Genomic DNA, 17,810 nt, shown 5'->3' with positions numbered 1-17,810 from the left:
CATGTTTTACAGCTCCTCTGCAGCAATGGGCGGCTTTTGTACCTCACTTTTGTTAGTTCAAAGTTTCAATAATTCGAACCGAGGTGGCGCCCACTTGCAGTTCGAATTAGAGTTTTTGTATATGCTCCCCTAGGGGAGCTATATACAGGAACTCTAGTTCGAATAACCGAGCTTGTACTATTGTTAATCCCACCACGACTTAGCTCAGTGAGTGCCGCGTACAGTGCAAACAATTTCAAGTAATTCCTTATAAGGTAAAGAACACTCGCCGCATAGTCAGACGCCTAATTGAAGTACAAATTATACCTCCCGACCGACACTTTTCGGTGCTTTAAAGCGTTTCTAGAACTGAACTTGTGCTGAAATCGCGCGTTTTCGTAAACTTTTTCTCCCGCAAATAAAGTGCCACTTAAGGTAGCTCCCGATCGAGCCTAAGTGCGCCTTTTCAGGACCTACATTGGGGACTACGACGACAGCCTAACGAAGGTGTCAGATTTTGCATGCCGTCCGCGAGAAAATAAAAAAAGCACTAAAGAATGAACCGCTTTCTACGAGCAAAAACGATCCGCCCACAGGCCTGCAGCCCTGACGCAGCCGTGACCCTACCCCCACACCAGCCCGGTCGGCCAGCGTCGGCCCCCGCGCACAGAACGACGCCGTCAAGGCATCTAAAGTTTGTCGACGCTTGCAAGAACGAAACCAATCTGGCAATTTAAGTTACACATGCTGAAAAGGTATGATATTGTGATGAAACTGTAGGCAATGGACCGTAATGGGAGTGCAAGGGTACGGCTTTTTCCTAATGTGCCTAGTGGCTAGTATGCCCCATACGCCTTTGTATCAACGTCGGTATCGTTGCTGAAAAGCCGGTGAAAGGAATTGCACCACCGAGGACCAAAGGGTGAAGGTTGCGCTGGCGAAACCCAGCAGCGCAGCAATCAGAAGCTAGCCATTACAATCTTTGTGGCGCTCCTCCACACTCTCTGGCAACACTGGGGCCACTTCTGCTCATATCGGGGCCAAGGAATGCGACGGCACACAAAATGCTGACCCAAATGTTTTGCTCAATTTCATCCCTAAGCTCATTTCGGCCACTTACCACACATTTGGTAGGTGCAGATATATTTTAATCAGCTCAATTGAGAGTGAGCCTCAAAATGATACTTTTACGCGCCGAAACTCGAACTCACCTCTAAGGAACACAAGACCCTTTTATTTTTTTCTGGGAAACTACCCCTTCACAGTCGACGGCGACGCTGACCATTTATAACCCCCGGGGCCAGCACCAACTGGTTGCTAGTACACGGAACGCCGTGCCCGCTCTAAAAGATGCTTGGTATGAATTATCGGTTAAAGTACCTGAAAATCGTCACGACGAACACATGTCGGGCTGAAGGGCCCGTAAGTCCGTTGTATACGAATTTCCTACGATCAGACGCGCAATCAACGAAAGAAAGATGTCGCAAGTAACTGCAGTGAAGCCGACTGCGCTAACGTGCGATGAGACATATTCGCAGCTACCTCCCTCTGTGTTACAAGAACACACGCACAAAAGCGATGAAATATTGGACGTTGAAAAGAAGCGAAATTTTCTGTGCGTGCGCACTGCAAGTTACGGCAGCGAAGAACAAGCCGGTGTTTCTACTTCAAGTAGAAACACCCACAATGAATGGGCATAGCTGGCATAATTTCTAGGCGGTGGTGGGAAGCTATCCTGCTTGGGCAATTTTTTGCTTTTCGCTTTTGTGGAAGCAACAGTTTTGTGCTCAAACAATATTATTCAGCATAGGACACTGCTACAGCTAGGATCATTTCGCTTCTGCTGGATGAACAAAACTTATTTGGACGTAATGCGAGCCCACTGTTGTATATAAACGTTTTTGTTATTGCACGCACAGAAAAAAGCTTTCCGGCCTTGCCCAGCAGACAACCTCAGGTGCAGACACCCACTTTATCGATTGAAGCACCGCGGAAACTGGAGGATGGTGCATCTGATTTGTTGTAGGGAAAAACTGTGTAATGTTTTCATAATTACATATTTTCTTTTAATATGTTCAATTTCCTAAACTATTCTCTTTTGTGATTTAAATTAAAGCGGTGATTTAAACCTCCAAAACCTACTTAGTCGTTTTGGAGGTTTAAATCACCGCTGTTTAATGGTGTTTTAACCCTCATATTGCTTATTTCTGATTGCCTTTTCCCTTATTATTGCTGCTAATATATCAAAAGTACATTATTGGCTAGCGATGTATTGTAATATAAAACTGGAGATTCTATTTCCGTAATATTGTTGCTATTGTATCAAAATTATATTATTGGCTATCTATGTATTGTACTCTAGAAATTGAGCTTCGATTTCTGTACTTAGAAAAATTGCCGCCATCATCAAACAGGTATCTTTGCGCGAATAATCATATATTGTTCTTGACAACGCGTTAAACATATCATCTCCGCACACTCACCCTTGGTAAGGTTTAAGAATGCCGCCAATACTGTCAGTAAATTTAGAAGTCTTTTCATGGTGACCAAATCCTTCCGTTGACAAGTTTCCCAGTTCCCCGTCCGACTGTCTTACTGACCCTCCACGGCACGTCTTCTTCCTTAAAAGGATACGTCTCAATAGATACGTCAAATTCAAGACAATCAGTAGCCGCCCAATGAACAATGCTCCCCCATACACAGAAGACAAAGCAATGTCGGATCGACAAGGGTTCTACGCACACACAAGCTAACTTGAGTTTTGCGATGGGCTAGTTACGTTTATTTTAGACAGGAACGTGGGAATGTCAGTGAATCTTTTTACTCCACACGTTTATGTCCTCCCTTTACGGGTACGTAGGCGAAATCAATTTGCGTCATCGCCAAAGGCTTGCCACTTATATTCGTGGAACCTATAAGAACTGACTTCTTTCGACATCGAGGTCCAGAATATGCCATGTGCGAAGAGCACTTTGCATTTCAATTGTGTCATTGAGACGTCTACGCTTTGTTGAGAAGTCGGAAAGAAATACTAAAGACGTAGCAAAGGTTGCATCAGGCACAGCTCTAAGACACCATGCACATAAAAATTGCACATCAACAACGAAAAACTGTTTAAAAAATGGAGTCGTAACATTGTTGGGAGAAGAGCTACAATGTAATAATTTGTATGAAGGCCTGCAATAAAAATCTCTTCAGAGCTGTGGCAGTTGCATTACCCGCCTTCTTCGTCCACTGGCTAAGGCGTTGTGCTGTGGAGCTCAAGTTCACGCAATCGATCACTCCGCAGTTGCTGCTATACGGGGTGGAGGTCTAAAGCAGACACACATGTGATTGCGGATTTCCCCGGTGATAAAGATGTCTAGGTCGTCAAAACGTAATCAAGGGTCTTTCACTAGGGCCCGCTTATTACCTTCCATTTAGCTTCAGAGCGCTCAACCTATGCTCTTCATCGGTCGTCACTTGTTTTCGTCGCTATCGTAATATGACACTGACATAAAACTATTCTATCTGTCCATACTACTGCAAAGTAATACTAATGCTGCTTTTCATATACTGTGAACAGTACCAGCATGCCACATCCTTATTACAAAGACCATGGCCTATCTTGCAGAACTTCTCTACGATCAGCCAAAGCCTAAACCTTACCATTACTTAGCGTGGCGATTTCTTATTCTTGTCTGTTAACTGGTATTGCGGTTTATAATGAGATACTAGTTTTTACACACCCTAATGTTGTACAAGTATCTAAATTATTAATTTGCCATTGTTTAAAGAAAGTTCGGAGAAGTGCAAAAACTACACGTGTGTCCAATCCACCATGAAACCTTCCAAGACCCCAATCGCAAATGAAGCACGAACACATGCGACCATTTTTTGCGCACTAATTGTGAACACTTGCACGATAGAACTCAAGGTTTACCGATACGTAGTTTGTGAGGTAAACATAAACTAATCGACTCCTTCTTTATGACCGATGCGTGTACTGTATTATACAGAATCGTTCCTTTTCGCGATTTTCAAGTAACACTTCCGACACAAGGAAAGCCCAGTTTCACGCACACGTTGGGCGTCCAGAGACCTTATCAGAGTTTCTGCGTCCACCAACAGACTGTAGGGAAATGCATTAGTCTTTTGACTGGGCGCACTCCAATTTTTAATGCTTTCGAGTTAAAAATTGAATTACGAGTTCCCTTGAAAACGGCACCTGAATAACACTTTTTCTTGCTCTGCTTGAAAAGAGGCTGTACACCCATCCTCATTTGGACAGTCGGTGGGATAAGGAACTTACTCCGGAGCATTCGGGTAATCGCCCAAGGGTAAAAACATTTAACACACCGGTGAGTGCAATTGTGTAATATACTCTTAAGTGGAACTCACAGGTGCTGATGTGCCCTTTTTAGACAGATGGTGTTCGTAAACGAAATTTCAGATGCCATTTCTTTGAAAACTAGACGTGTTGATACATGATCGAAGCAAAACAGCCAAGAAAGAGGCAAGTACCGAGAGAAATAAAGACGGAGAGTGCGCTGAACTTTCAACTGGTTTTAGTGCGAATTAATCACAATATATTGGTAACCGTCCAACCAGTAACTCATGCTCACGTGCATAGAACTTCTACTTAATTATCAGGCAAGGTGGTAGAGGCTATGCTGACGCATGCTTCCCCGACCATTACAATTTGTAACGATTCCGCTGTGTTACGTGAAAGCCGTGTTTTGCACTTCCCACTGAAGGAAGTGTTTCGCAAATCTGGTGAACAGTCCTAACCATGAAAAAAAAAAGCCTTTTCAAGAAGCTCTCTGTGCCCTTAACCTGCATCACATTATTTACGTTGTGCGCGTGCTCCCTCAACCTATCGCTAAGAAATCTTCTAGTTTGGCCAGCGTACACGTTAAAGAAATTCGGAAAGCTACGCCTTCAGCCACTTGGCGTAATTGCCTCCTGGCTGGTTCTTTTAGAGTATAGAAGGCTTGTAGGTTGCAGAGTACATGACATCCGCGTCATACCACTGCATCACGTTTTTCAGGTTGTGTGATAACGGGTGTACCGCAGATTTTCCGGCTACTGTCTGCCTACGTACGCTGTGAGCGGGATTAACATGATTGTGGCTTGGGGCGCCTTTTTTCAGAAGGCTCTCGCCGACCGAAACGATGGGGGCTGAGGGTATCCGGCCCGCAGCAATTCTTGGGGTTTTTGGCTAAAATCCTCCGTGAGGCAGTGTGTGCAAGATTTGCCACGAGCGTTCGTAAATTTTATGAAGGCTACAGCTTGTTTAACTAGTTTTGAGTGCGCCGAATGGAAATGAAGGACTGGTTTGTTTGGTCTGGTGTGTTTACGGCAGGACACACATCTCGCACCACGATCCACTGCGACTTTCCACATCTTCGCTGACCAAACAACTGAGTTCCCCTGGCCACAAGTGTGATTAATGGCCTCGTCTATTCCGAGGGGACAAGTGCGGCAACGCAAAGTGCACGTTGTCGGTGATGTAACTTTCCCTGCTCTCATAAGGCGCACTCGTTTCCTTCAGCCTACGTTCGCAGTGCCACCTCAGGAGTCTAGGTCACCACAGCTTTTCCTTGATCGCCAGGTATCCCGACAAGCCTCCACCGAGAAAATGCACGATGTATCTCTGATGGAGTGGATGACCTTCCACGATGAAAAAACGAAGGATCTGGCGTTCCTTTTAAACGTGTGGATCCGTTCCGATGCGAGTGGTTACTCTGCGTTCTAGCTGCTGACAAACAATCCAAGAGGTAAAGATTCCACGAGTTAGAGATTTGCTATTTTACCTTCTGGAACCTTTACTTAAAATTTGGGGATGACATTGTTTGGTATTTAATTCCCACCCTAGATTTTCGCCCACCATACTGAAGTCTCGCGCGAAGAAACTGTTGGAGAGTTTAAATCTTTCGGCTGTAGTAAAAGCGATCGATAAGAGCAATGGCTACTGTTCAAACGTCTTCTTGGCGCAATGTCACGAGGTGAAGGGAAAAACATAATGAAGACGCGCTCCATAGGGTATGCTCCAAACACCCCGGGCATCGTCATCGTCGTCTCCAAACATCATCATCGTCGTCTTGCCAAGCATCTAAGGATAACAGGCCAGCAATGACGGAGGGATGCGGTGACGGGAAGGAAGAAAAAGACGTGTGTGGGAAACGGGGTTCTGCCGCCGGGATGTATGCTCTGCCCTCCTGCGCTACATTGAAAATTCAACACGATTCTCTTTATGATTGCGATTGGTCACCCTTGCTTTGATTTTTCAGGATTTTTTTTTCTTTTTTTCTCAAACATTTTTCAAACCGGTCTAAATTATCTTTCCTAAACGTCGCGTGATTAGAAAAGAATTCCATTCATTTTAACCATCCGCTATTGATTAGCCGATCCCCTGATTGGGTATGTGCCATACCTAAAGGCGCTACAACAACAACAATGCTGCGGTGATAGCTGTCGGGCGTTCGGACCCGAGCACATAGCAACAGTCATCGACGGGTGACGTCCGCACCTACCGTCAGCCGGTGAGCTCCTCAAGCATCGGGAGGGGTCGACCGTGCGTTCACAATGGCCCCGGTTGCTGCCACCACGAGAGCCCTGAACACGGTTCACCACAGGGAACCTCCATGCGTGATCTCGCCCCCACCAACGAAGCCATGCCGCGACTGGCCCATACCGACGCCGGCACGCCTTGAACGGACTGAAGGTGCGACGGGATTGCAGACTCGTGAAACTGTAAGCCGTGCGCTGTGCTCTTCTGAGTAGTTGAACTTTTGTTGTGGTCTAGCCGCATTGTTGATCTGTCCACTTTTTGGTTATAACTGTCTTGTTCCGTGTGTTTGTCGTTAGCTGACTGGTATAAAAACGCAGTTTCCCCTGGTGCTTTTCTCCATTACTTCGCTTCGACTACGAACCTGGCAATAATTGGCGTCCACGGCAGGGTTATACCAGTTCGTTTTATAATACCCATAAAACGTACAATGAACACACGGGAGCTCATCGCCATGCGCGAACGTTTGGGCTGGAGTGGCGAGGGATTGAGGCCGTGGGTCCAGGCAGAGCAGAACCACTTGCGGAATGAAAGAGCTCTAGACCGCGAAGAGAAGGCATATGAGCAAACATCTTTGTACGAGAGGGATGAGCACGAGCGGGTGAAAGCCGAGCAAGAGCAGGCTCGTGCAGAAGTCGAAGAACGCAATTTGCAGCTGCGTATTTGCTTGGTGGAGCTCAATTCAGCGAGAGGCGGGGTGCCCCAAACAGATGGCGATGGAGACGCCACTGGTCAGGCTCAGGCTGCCACCCCGCAAGGCTTCAGCGCACGCAAATTTTTGCCGCCTTTTGAGGATGCTCGAGATGATCTCGACGCATACCCGAAACGGTTTGAATGCGTAGCCCAAAGTCAAGGCTGGCCTAAGTCGAAATGGGTCATCGTCATCAGCACGTGTCTACGCGGAGAAGCACTAAAAGCCTACGGCCGCCTTTCGCCAGAAAAGTCGCTAGACTACGACCAGGTCAAGCTTGCCTTACTGCAGCGCTGTCGATTCACCGCAGAATGCTATAGGGAGCGCTTCCGTCACTCGAAGCAGGAGAAGGACGAAACCGCTAAACAATACGCCGCTCGACAGAAAGGTTATTTTGAGCGGTGGGTAGAGCTCTCTAGCATTGACAAAACCTTCGACAACCTTGCGGATTTGTTAATCGCAGAGCAACTTCTCTCGAACTGCCACAGAAAACTCGCGATGTTCGTTCGGGAGAGGGAGGGCGAAACACTCTCTGAGACCGCGACCGCTGCTGACCATGTTATGGATGCCCAAAAGCAGAACCACTTGTTAATTTTCGATGATAACAATGGGGAACAACGAGTAAACCCGAAGACAAGTGAACGTAACGTTGAACAGCAGGATAGTCCCGGCCCGGGTTGTGTAACGAAAGGACAATGGAGGGGGGCTAATGCCATCTTAGACGTCCGTGCAGGAAAAAATAGTATGCCTGTTTCCAAAGGCAGAGTCGAAGACAAGCCGGTCATTTTAACAGACACGGGAACTAACACAGTACTCGTTCGCCAGTCTCTTATTCCAAGAGCGGTATTCACCGGCACCTCCTGCACGTTACAGTTAGCCGATGGAAAATGGTTCACTGTCCCAGAAGCGAAAGTGTTCATCGAGTCTCCGTTTTTCACTGGAATGGTGTTCGTAAGTTGCTTAAAATCACCACTGTACGGAGTGGTCATTGGCAACGTTCGAGGGGCACAAGATTTTGAGGATCTAGCCCGTAATCCAAACCGACTGAGCCCAGAAACAGGATGGCCCGGTAACTGTACCAGGCTGAAACCTCGGAGAATTAACGCACGCAGCCAGAGACCAGGAGAATGCCGGTAACGACCACGATCCAGGCGGCTGTCAATCAAGCAAATGGTTCCCTGTGTATCCGAGCAGAGTATTTTACTCAAAACGCCGGACCCCAAATTCTTTGTAATATGCTCAACAGCTTTGCTATGTTGTTGTCTTGGCTTGCGGATCATTTGGTGTACGTTCAGTTTGAGGAAGTGTGACTAGAGTTGGTCAGCATGCGTGGGAAACTGTGCTTGTGTGCCGTTGTTTAGTTCGATGATGCTGTTCAAGACCAGGAATAGAGTTGCCGTTGTATATTATGAGTGTTCCGCCGGTAGTTTTGGGAAGTTTTGGGGAACTGTGCGTGTTTAAGACTGTGAAAAGACATTTTTCCTGGAAAAATGCTGAAGTTGGGTGGACATTCTCACGAGGTGAAGTGAAAATGATAATGAAGACACGCTCTACGGAGCATGCTCCAAACACCCCGGGCATCATCATCGTCGTCTCCAAACATTATCATCGTCGTCTTGCCAAGCATTCAAGGATAACAGGCCAGCAATGACGGAGGGATGCGGTGACGGGAAGGAAGAAGAAGACGTGTGTGGGATGCTGCGGTGATAGCTGTCGGGCGTTCGGACCCGATCCCATAGCAGCAGTCATCGTCCGCACCTACCGTCAGCCGGTGAGTCCCTCATGCATCGGGAAGGATCGACCGTGCGTCCACGATGGCCCCGGTTGCTGCCACCGCGAGAGCTCGGAACAAGGTTCAACACAGGGAACCTCCATGCGTGATCTCGCCCCAACCAACGAAGCCATGCCGCGACTGGGCCATAACGACGCCGGCATGCCTTGACCGGACTGTAGGCGCGACGGGACTGCAGACTCGTGAAACTGTGAGCCGTGCGCCGTGCACTTCCGAGTAGTCAAACTTTTGTTGTGGTCTTTGCCGCATTGTTGAGCGGTCCTCTTTTTAGTTATAAGTGTCTTGTTTCATGTGTCTGTCGTGGGCTGACTGGTATAAAAACGCAGTTATCCCTGGTACTTTTCTCCATTACTTCTCTTCGACTACGAACCTGACAGCAAACACTCATAAGACTGACAAATTACTAAGGGTGATTGTGTCCAGATCGGGAATGTAGCAGCATTCAGTTGCTCGTTTCTTGCAGCGTCGTATTATTGTTTTGTCTCTTGACGACCATTTTATCGTGAGTAACTATGACCAAGTTTTAAAATATTTTTATGTAACGGTGACAAGACCATCGACGCTTTCTGAATTCTTGCTAGTTTTTACGTCATTACCTCATCCATAAATACGTGGAACACTTCATTGACAAGCATGGTTTGGTTGCCTTCTGAAACGCAAAAAATTTCAACTAGTGGGTTTTACATCTGTTAAACTCTTGCTTACAATCAACCTACAAGTAGTTTGAAGGGCCGCCAGATTTGGAACAATGGGGCCTATATATTCGGTCTTCTATTGCCCCAGTTATTAGTGATTTAGTTATTTAGTAAAAAAAATACCAAATCTCATTTCATAACAGAAAGATAGTTAAAACGTGAAGCTTTCTCCTGTGCAATCTGAGTCAGCCAATGTTTAGGATCTACACTGCTTCAACTGGGTCGGAACGGCGTAATCGGATAGACGTCGACTTTACAACGCGACGAAAGCAGGTTCGACTCCGACCACGGGAAGCGTGTTCCTTGAGGCACATGATGTGCCTTTGCTTATCATAATCATTGTTTGTTTACGCCCACTGTAGAAAGTTGGCTTTCCTGAATGGCGTTCTGCGTGAAGAACAACGTCATCAGTAGGGCATGGAAACCTTCGCTTTAATAAATTGGTCGATAGGCGTATGGCAGTGACAAGCCCTCTCCCTCACTCTCTGCGAGTGGAAGAGTATATTGAAATTAACAATTGGGTACACTTCATGCGAAACGCCACAGGTTCAACGGAACAGAAAAAAATTCTCCCTTTCAGGGCGAAGCCCCTTAGGGGCTCAGGCTATCGGCGTCTCCCACCGTCGTCGTCTCCTGTCGTCACGGTAAACCAAGTTGTCAAACGATGGTCAAAAAACAGGTGTATAATGCATAAAACTGATTATACATCAGCTAACATCACTTACTAATTTAAAACAGAGGGATAATCATAATTCATTTGCATTATAGAATTTCTGAAATTCTGTCTCGAAATTGGTTCGAATGCCAGGTTTTCTCCTGTGAAGCATACTTCTTAGTATGCTGGGGCGTGTGACACCAAGACAATTTACGGCGAGTCTGTCTCTCATTAACTTGCTTAAATCCAGTTCAACGCAATAGAGGAAGCCAACGCCGCAGCAAGGGCGCGATTTATCCTCCCACCGGCTCTTGTCCGGCGCCCAATACGCGCGCGCCGTGTGGCAAGAGAGAGGCAAAAGCGCGTTGGCTCTACAAACGCCCTTTTCTGCGGTGGACGGTTGCCCATTAGCCGCGATTTTTCTGTGGGAAACGCCGGCGCACACTGCATGCTTCTCTCCTCTTTAGCATTCTCGCTAGTGGAAATGAACCGGGATATTTTCCTTACAGAGACGTGTAGCGAGCTTAGGGGGGTAAAACCCACTTTTAGGGACACTGTTATGAGACCTCTCAAGAACCCGCTGTAACTACACGGAAATTTAGCTCACAACTATACACAATATTGCTTCTGGAATGTGAAAATAGCCTATAGAGCTAAAAAAAGTAAGTACTACGCTCTACATCCTCTGAGAGCCATGTGCGGCGCTATCGTTGCGGCCATTATTACAATTTTTCTAAGCAGGAACGTTGTCGGAGATTTGCACTTGCAAAGAGATATCACAGTCCGTTCTGCAACGACAGAGAAGGCACTCTGGCACATGTCCTCGCCGACTGCGAGTCTCTTGAGAACCACCCATCCCCCACCCGTGTTCTCGCACCCGACGCCCAAGAGCAATGGGAGACCTTGTTGTCTAGCCCTGACCCGACGATCCAGCTCGCGCTGGCAGCCAGGGGCAAGGAGCCGCTAGACGCAAATGGGACGTGAGAAGAGCGTTCTTCCCCGTCCGGTGCCTTCGGGACTAGCCAATACCTCTATTGGGCTCAATAAAAGTTTATGCTTTCTCTCTCTCTCTCTCTCTCTCTGTTAGTCCAGCATGCGTCATTTTTTACTATATCATTGTGGTTGAATCTTGTCTCAGTGTTTTCGTGTTTTTATTGCCGAGCTTCAAAATGAACCAACTTGAAAACGTACCAGCACCTCTCCTGGCAACATTCTCCAGCGTAAGCTGGAGAAAGTTGCAGTACGGAAGTCACCTATTACGGAAGTCACCTACGGAAGTCACCTGCAGTACGGAAGTCACCTACAGTACGGAAGTCACCTATTGCAGCCCAAAGAATGCTTCCACGTTAATTAAAAATTTTAATGAAGAAGGGTATTACGGCAGCGATTGTAAAAACGCCCATTTTTTGACACATCCCTCAATTGGGACGCCAACGCCCTGTAGAGTTCACGTGATGGCAGAAAGTCACATGCTAACGAGGAAACTTCCTTATGTACTCGGGCCTGCCGCCTCCGAAAGCATGGGTATTTACAAACATAACACTCGCACACAAACACGTTGGTAAAAAACAGCAGATAAAGCTTGATTCAATATAAAAGGGATGTTCATTCAAGCGTTTCTAGCAAATATAATCACAGAGCAAGAATTAGTCAAATTTCATCGTCCGCATTTCTACATATTTTTTCTTCATAATAATGACTCGAGTGTTAAACCAAGCTCGCTCTGAAATTCACCCGGTGCGATCATCAGCGATTCAATACAAAATCGTATCCTGGTCTTGCATAAAAAAACTCTATAACCAAACAGCCTCACTGAGATGAAGGCCAGTCTTTCGACCTCCATGAACTGGCTAGGAAAAACCAAAGTACTCCACTGACGAATACTTAGAATTTTTATATTACTTATGTAAGCTTAACCCAAGCCAACAATATTAAGCTTGTAATATTTGCCTCTATATCAACTTCAGTAAACTCAGAATGCCGAAGAAATTAAGCGGGACTTATTTTGTACCCAAATTGCACAATTCAGTGGTTACTTAGCCTTGGACCTTTCTGAAAACGTACAACTATGTTGCCTGTTGGGACTAGCACGTGTATCAAGAAGACTAATTTTACGCATCTTCTCCGCGCTAAGAGACTTTATAACTGATTGATAAAGCCTAGCCAAGAACCCCTCGAACTATACGCAGCCCATCCAAGGACTCTTTTGAACTACATGCACTGCTAAAACAGAATAAAGCGATAGCTCACTTTTGCAACTAGGGTATTCCATGATCCCTCCGGGTCTGACAATCGAGGAGCCGGTCTGTGGACGTCAAATGCCAATCCCGATGAAAATGGGGCGGGATCAGTCGTCCTTGTCCTTCACGAAGTGCAAGATAGTGGCCACTCTCCCTTTGGTTGCCTGGCGTTAGTGCGAATTTGATTGATTTGTCGATTGATCTGCTTAAATAGCTGACACTACCCCAGGCGCGCCGTAGGAGAGTTGTCCGGAAATATTTTAACGACCTCGATATCTTTAACGTGCGCCAAAAATTCAACACATGGGTTTTTTTGTGTTTCGCCTTCATCCGGAAAGCAGGCACGGGGCTGGGGAAAAACCCGCGTCCTTAGGCTGAGTAGCACAACGCCTTAGCCAGATAGACACCATGGCAGGTTAATGAGAATTGTGTTTCGACAATGTTGACGAAGACAATGTGCCATGGCAGGTGTACTGCGTACCAAGATATTTTTGCTTGGATACAGTCAGTCTTACGTTCTACAATAAAAATCAGTAGGCGCACACCCATCGAAATTTAAACTCATAAACAGTAAACATAAAGTAAGCTCACACTAACCTGTAACACTTGAAGGTAGCGAGCTGCACGCAACCATCACGGCCTTCAGTATGGTTTATGTCTGTGATTGCAGCCGATTTGCTTCGTCTTCGCAGCCACAACGACCTTTACTCCATCATTATTGCCATAGAATTGCGCTTCTCTCATTTTTTTCAGACGTTATAATTATTGGACAACCCCTTGGAGGGGCGTACCTTTTGCGCGTGTTTCTCGTTCCGAGCTAGTGTTGCCGCAATTACAGCGAACACTGAAGCTTTTCTGTCTTTTTTGGCCAGTCTTGACCAATATTCCTATGTAGGTATGGTTGGCTTAACAAACGTGCGCCGGGACGCTGGGCAGTCACCTCGAGCCACGCACACCCAAGCGCTCGGGATTTTCGTGGTGTTTTTAACTGCCGGGCGGTGGTCACGAGGCACGCACTAACGCGCGCGTGCTAACGTGCTCTTCGCATTTACTTCGTATTTTTAGCTGCGGAGACGTAAGCTAAACAGCTTCGCTCTTAAAACAGTAAAAGATTTCATTGCTGTGTTGCTGTTTTGGTATATTGCGGTAGACATAAACTGCAGTGAGCGCAAACTACACAAATACAAACACTGCACAAAACAAAAATGCTAGCGTTTTGTTATGTTATCGGCTTGCGTTCAAGTCCCCACTACAAAACGGTGCTTGAATTTGTTAGTGATCTTGTTTCCTGGTAACAATAGTCTATAATCCCTGCATTCAGAACAATTTATTCTTCTTGACTAAGAACGCGCCCAAAGGCTTGTGAGCATCGGCACTGAATTTGTAATTTATAGTAATACATATTGATTTTATGCCGCACAACCATGCCCTTCTGCAACGTCTGAACAATACAAGTGCACGAGTTGTAAATTTTTATTTCCAATGCTGTTCTGAGTTCGCAAAAGCAAGAGAATGTGCTTCACTTCGCTTCCGACATCAGGAGCTCGAGGAATGTGAGCCGTACGAGCTCCCATCAGTTTCCAAGGTGCCGTTAGTAGAGTCGCTCGAAATCCGCTGGGTAAAAGAATAAACAGGAATATCATTAAGCATTTCGTTAGGGTGAACTAGTGCTTGCGACCTTATCTTAGTTACTGACATAGTAAATTTTTGGAAAGGGCGAAATCAATAGGTTCAATAACTGTTTAAAACAGTGGTGTGCAATATACATGCACAAGTATGTAACTGTAAGCCAGGAAGATGTAAAAGCAGAGAGCATTTTTTTTTTTCATAGCTGGTGCCGTTTAATGGGGGCATAAAACGGCACCATCATTGTTTGTGCTTTCCTGACCTTCATTCTTTGTGTTTAAATGCTAAGTGGGTGAGAACATTTGCATGTTCCTTTTTCTACGGTTATGTGTGCACCTAAGGCTTGGACTCTGCATCTTCAGTCCTAGTGATCTGCCAAGCAAAATAAAACCTATTTTTTGTAAAAGGGAGTACTCTTAGATAACGCTCGACCTCAAAGCGTCAGTGAACGCCTACCTTCAGGTCAGCGCACGCCTGCCGCACCCTCTTAGCAATTCACCTGGCTCGTCATCTTATATCTACGAAATTTAGGAAGATAAGGTCGAGGGCTTTCACCTGAACATAACCGGTAAGCGGAAGGTCGAGGTAGCCTAACCTTTAATATGGACAGCGGAAACTGCCCCCTCCACACCCCCCCCCCCCCCCTCCCCAAGAAATGACACGGCGTCAAGCAGTTCGATCGGGCTTGATCGGTACCTTTACGGGGCAGTTAAGAATTCCGGTATACCATTGAAGCCGCCAATCCGGAACTATCGTGACAATGCCAAATTGGCTGTGGCAGGCGTTGTAGCCCGTTAATTGAAGAGCTTTTGCCGACGGCATTTAGAGTGTGAGGGTACCATCTAGTGAGTAGCCTGGCACGTCCTGTGTAAAGTAGAGGTACCCACTGGTTTCATTAGAACATTCATCGCTTTTTAGCAGCGGCCGAAAGGAACCCACTGTTTGGCTTATGAAGCGTACAGCTACAGCCTCGTTCGCGACTAACGGCTGAGTTCGAGCGCAAGCAACGCTGAGATTTTTTAACCATCGTGATTTGTTTTATTACAATATTCATTTATGTCTTTTTAAATAAAACATTAGTCCACGTGGTAGGTAAAACCTCCACGTCCGGCGACAGCTAGAAATGGCAGGTTAGCCTGAGGGACATAAATGAATAGAAAGATATGAGCAAAGGATTACTTAGAATTTGGCATAAAATAGAATAAGTAGGACGACACTCGTAATGCTGGGCCCCGTAATGCCTGAAGAGCATTCAGAATGAGCTTCACATATAAAGGCGGGCCCAGGCGATGCTCGTGGCCTTCGACTTTCAAGATACGTATACTGATGCCTATAATAGCAGCTTGAGCATGCTAACTACAAAAGTGGGAACTGGGTAAGTACCGAAGTAAGCTGGTTCATTTTCACTTTGCTGACCGTTACAAGCGCGATCGAGTATGGGCCCAGTAGCAGCAAGGACACTTTTCGGAAATGCACACTACATCTCGCATTCACTGCCCTATAAGGAGTGCTTTTCTGCATTTAGAATTTTATTTTGAACTAAAATATTTCTTTAAAAGCTGCCGAATATCTTTGCAAAGGTTTGCAGCAGAGAGGCAGATTTAAAACTCACACGATAAAACTAGATTTTTTTCGTTGTCATGCAACTTCTTAATGAGTGTTGGTTTAAATTTTGCTTATGATTATACCTCACTAGCTGTTAGGTATCCTGCACTCTGCCAATTGCCTGGCGTCTAGATAGATCCTCGATTTCATTACCCGAAGTTGAAAGTGGTTTCGAAAACACAATTAGTTTTCTACATGTTGTGGAGAGAGACGTACTTAGTCATTAGACCTATGAACTACAATTTTATTGTGCAGTTACACTACACTATAAAAGGGATGGTTTCTTGATTTAACAACGCAAAATAGGCTACAACATAAAGAAAATAAGACATACTTGGAATGCTGTCCAAAATCTCTGCAGGCACCTTGGATTCCCGTATCGACCTCCGCAGACGAACAGGACCATTTAAGCATCCTGGATTTGTGCATCCCGTAGAAGATACAACACGATTCTGTCCTGCATCCAACCGCACAGGGTTGAAAAAAAAAATCTCTGAAACCAGTCATTACCGTCCACACAACCGAAATTTTACGAGGATGGAAATTTTAATATTTCAAATACTTCGACTTCAGCCAACTGGTTGAAAAATATTAACTCTTGATTCCAAGCACTGGTTCTCGACAACTGCACGGCTTTGGTAAAAATAAGCCAACGATATAACGTAAGCTCACCTACGCCACAACGCTGCCGACATTCCTGTCTGGTGTGAAGCTCGTAACAAATCAATGAGCCACAACAACCAACTACATACCGGTGTAATTGGGGTAGTTTTTCACACAACCACTTTTTCTTGCATCCTTGAGTAAGCAGTTGCGGTGAATTTAAAACGAGAACTATTGTATATTTCCGAATATTTCCAACGAATTTAAAGAAGCGAAACCCAAAGCACGGCAAGAAACCTTTTGGAATAGCTGTAAATGAATAACTATCACACATGAACTGTGTATCTGGAAAGTGAAACACGAGTAGCGTGGGAAATTTCGGCAATAGCGTATATTTTTCAAAAGTGCTTTCAAGAATATTAGCCTATTAAGCCTTCAGTTGGCGTTTGATTTGGCAGTCCTTTTAGTTTGTGTTTCTTAATGGCAAAATTCAGTCCTCTGGAATTTTTAAGCACCGGCGTTGTGGTATAAACAGATTGCAGGTCTTGGTGAACAGCTGTTATATAAATAACATGTGGAAATATAAGCTATTTTAGGTCAATTGTGATTCTAGTTGCAGTGGCACTTCTACTTCCTGTTCAGTTAGATGGATTTTATCTTTAACTATGAGTATTGTGTGAAACTGAGTATCGCAGCCAAAGCCTCACAGTCATGTGTATAACGAAAAATATTGGGTAACTATTTATTAATTAGCCTCGTGCTTTAGTCCACCTTACCAGTGAGCGGACGTTTTTTTTATTTTTGTAGACCACCAATCACAATTTCCTTTCCACAGAATTGCTTTCTGGTTGCGGCTCCCGCTATGGTACGAGTATTGAAAAAAAAAGAGTAATAAGCCAATGTCCCATGGGAAAATACATAGCTGAAAGCGTACAGAAAGAAACGGAAACTAAATAACGCTTGCTTGGCCCTGTTGCAAAACCATTATCCCAACATTGATAGAAAGGGCCAAGTTAGGTTCACGTCAGACATAATAGCGGCAAGAAGATTCTGAACAGTCGAACTTTACTCATTTTCGACTTCAGTGACCAGGGTTACACGAAGTTGAGCTGTCAGTGATTCATTTTTAGATATTACTCACACCATTGTTTTTTAGTATGTCTTGGATTATCATTTGAAAACGCGCCTGTGTTCTAGTTATGTATTCGTAGGCAAAGTGAATACACATTCATTTTACTATCTTGTCAGAAAATACGTGCCTGCAGCGGATACCAAGAATAATGAAGCTGTAGTTCAACAGAACAAAGAATGCTGTCGCCCAAGCCGGTATATTTCAATTTTTGATGACATATTGAGTTAATATAGCCCCAGGGC

General features: G+C 45.4%; 2 protein-coding genes across 10 annotated transcripts in view; both read right to left on the bottom strand.

Annotated features, from left to right (window-relative positions):
• LOC144150942 (uncharacterized) overlaps nt 1–2,601 on the bottom strand; it is a 120,321-nt gene extending 117,720 nt beyond the window's left edge. For all 7 annotated transcript variants that reach the window (XM_077682242.1, XM_077682245.1, XM_077682248.1 and 4 more), the window contains exon 1: nt 2,463–2,601. In XM_077682242.1, the coding sequence (XP_077538368.1) occupies nt 2,463–2,520 (58 nt within the window). In that variant the 5' untranslated portion in view covers nt 2,521–2,601. The remainder of the gene's footprint in view (nt 1–2,462) is intronic.
• Nucleotides 2,602–14,059: 11,458 nt separating this feature from the next.
• The window catches only part of LOC144150935 (uncharacterized), a 65,092-nt gene continuing 61,341 nt past the window's right edge, over nt 14,060–17,810 (bottom strand). For all 3 annotated transcript variants that reach the window (XM_077682231.1, XM_077682230.1, XM_077682229.1), the window contains exons 10-11: nt 16,168–16,290; nt 14,060–14,216 (exon numbers count right to left, since the gene is read on the bottom strand). In XM_077682231.1, the coding sequence (XP_077538357.1) occupies nt 14,194–14,216; nt 16,168–16,290 (146 nt within the window). In that variant the 3' untranslated portion in view covers nt 14,060–14,193. The remainder of the gene's footprint in view (nt 14,217–16,167; nt 16,291–17,810) is intronic.

Source organism: Haemaphysalis longicornis, unplaced genomic scaffold (assembly GCF_048455015.1).
Source record: "Haemaphysalis longicornis isolate Haplotype H1 unplaced genomic scaffold, Haemaphysalis longicornis Haplotype H1 scaffold_81, whole genome shotgun sequence".
NCBI classification, from domain to species: Eukaryota; Metazoa; Arthropoda; class Arachnida; order Ixodida; family Ixodidae; genus Haemaphysalis; species Haemaphysalis longicornis.
This window is presented reverse-complemented; position numbering and strand designations above follow the sequence as displayed.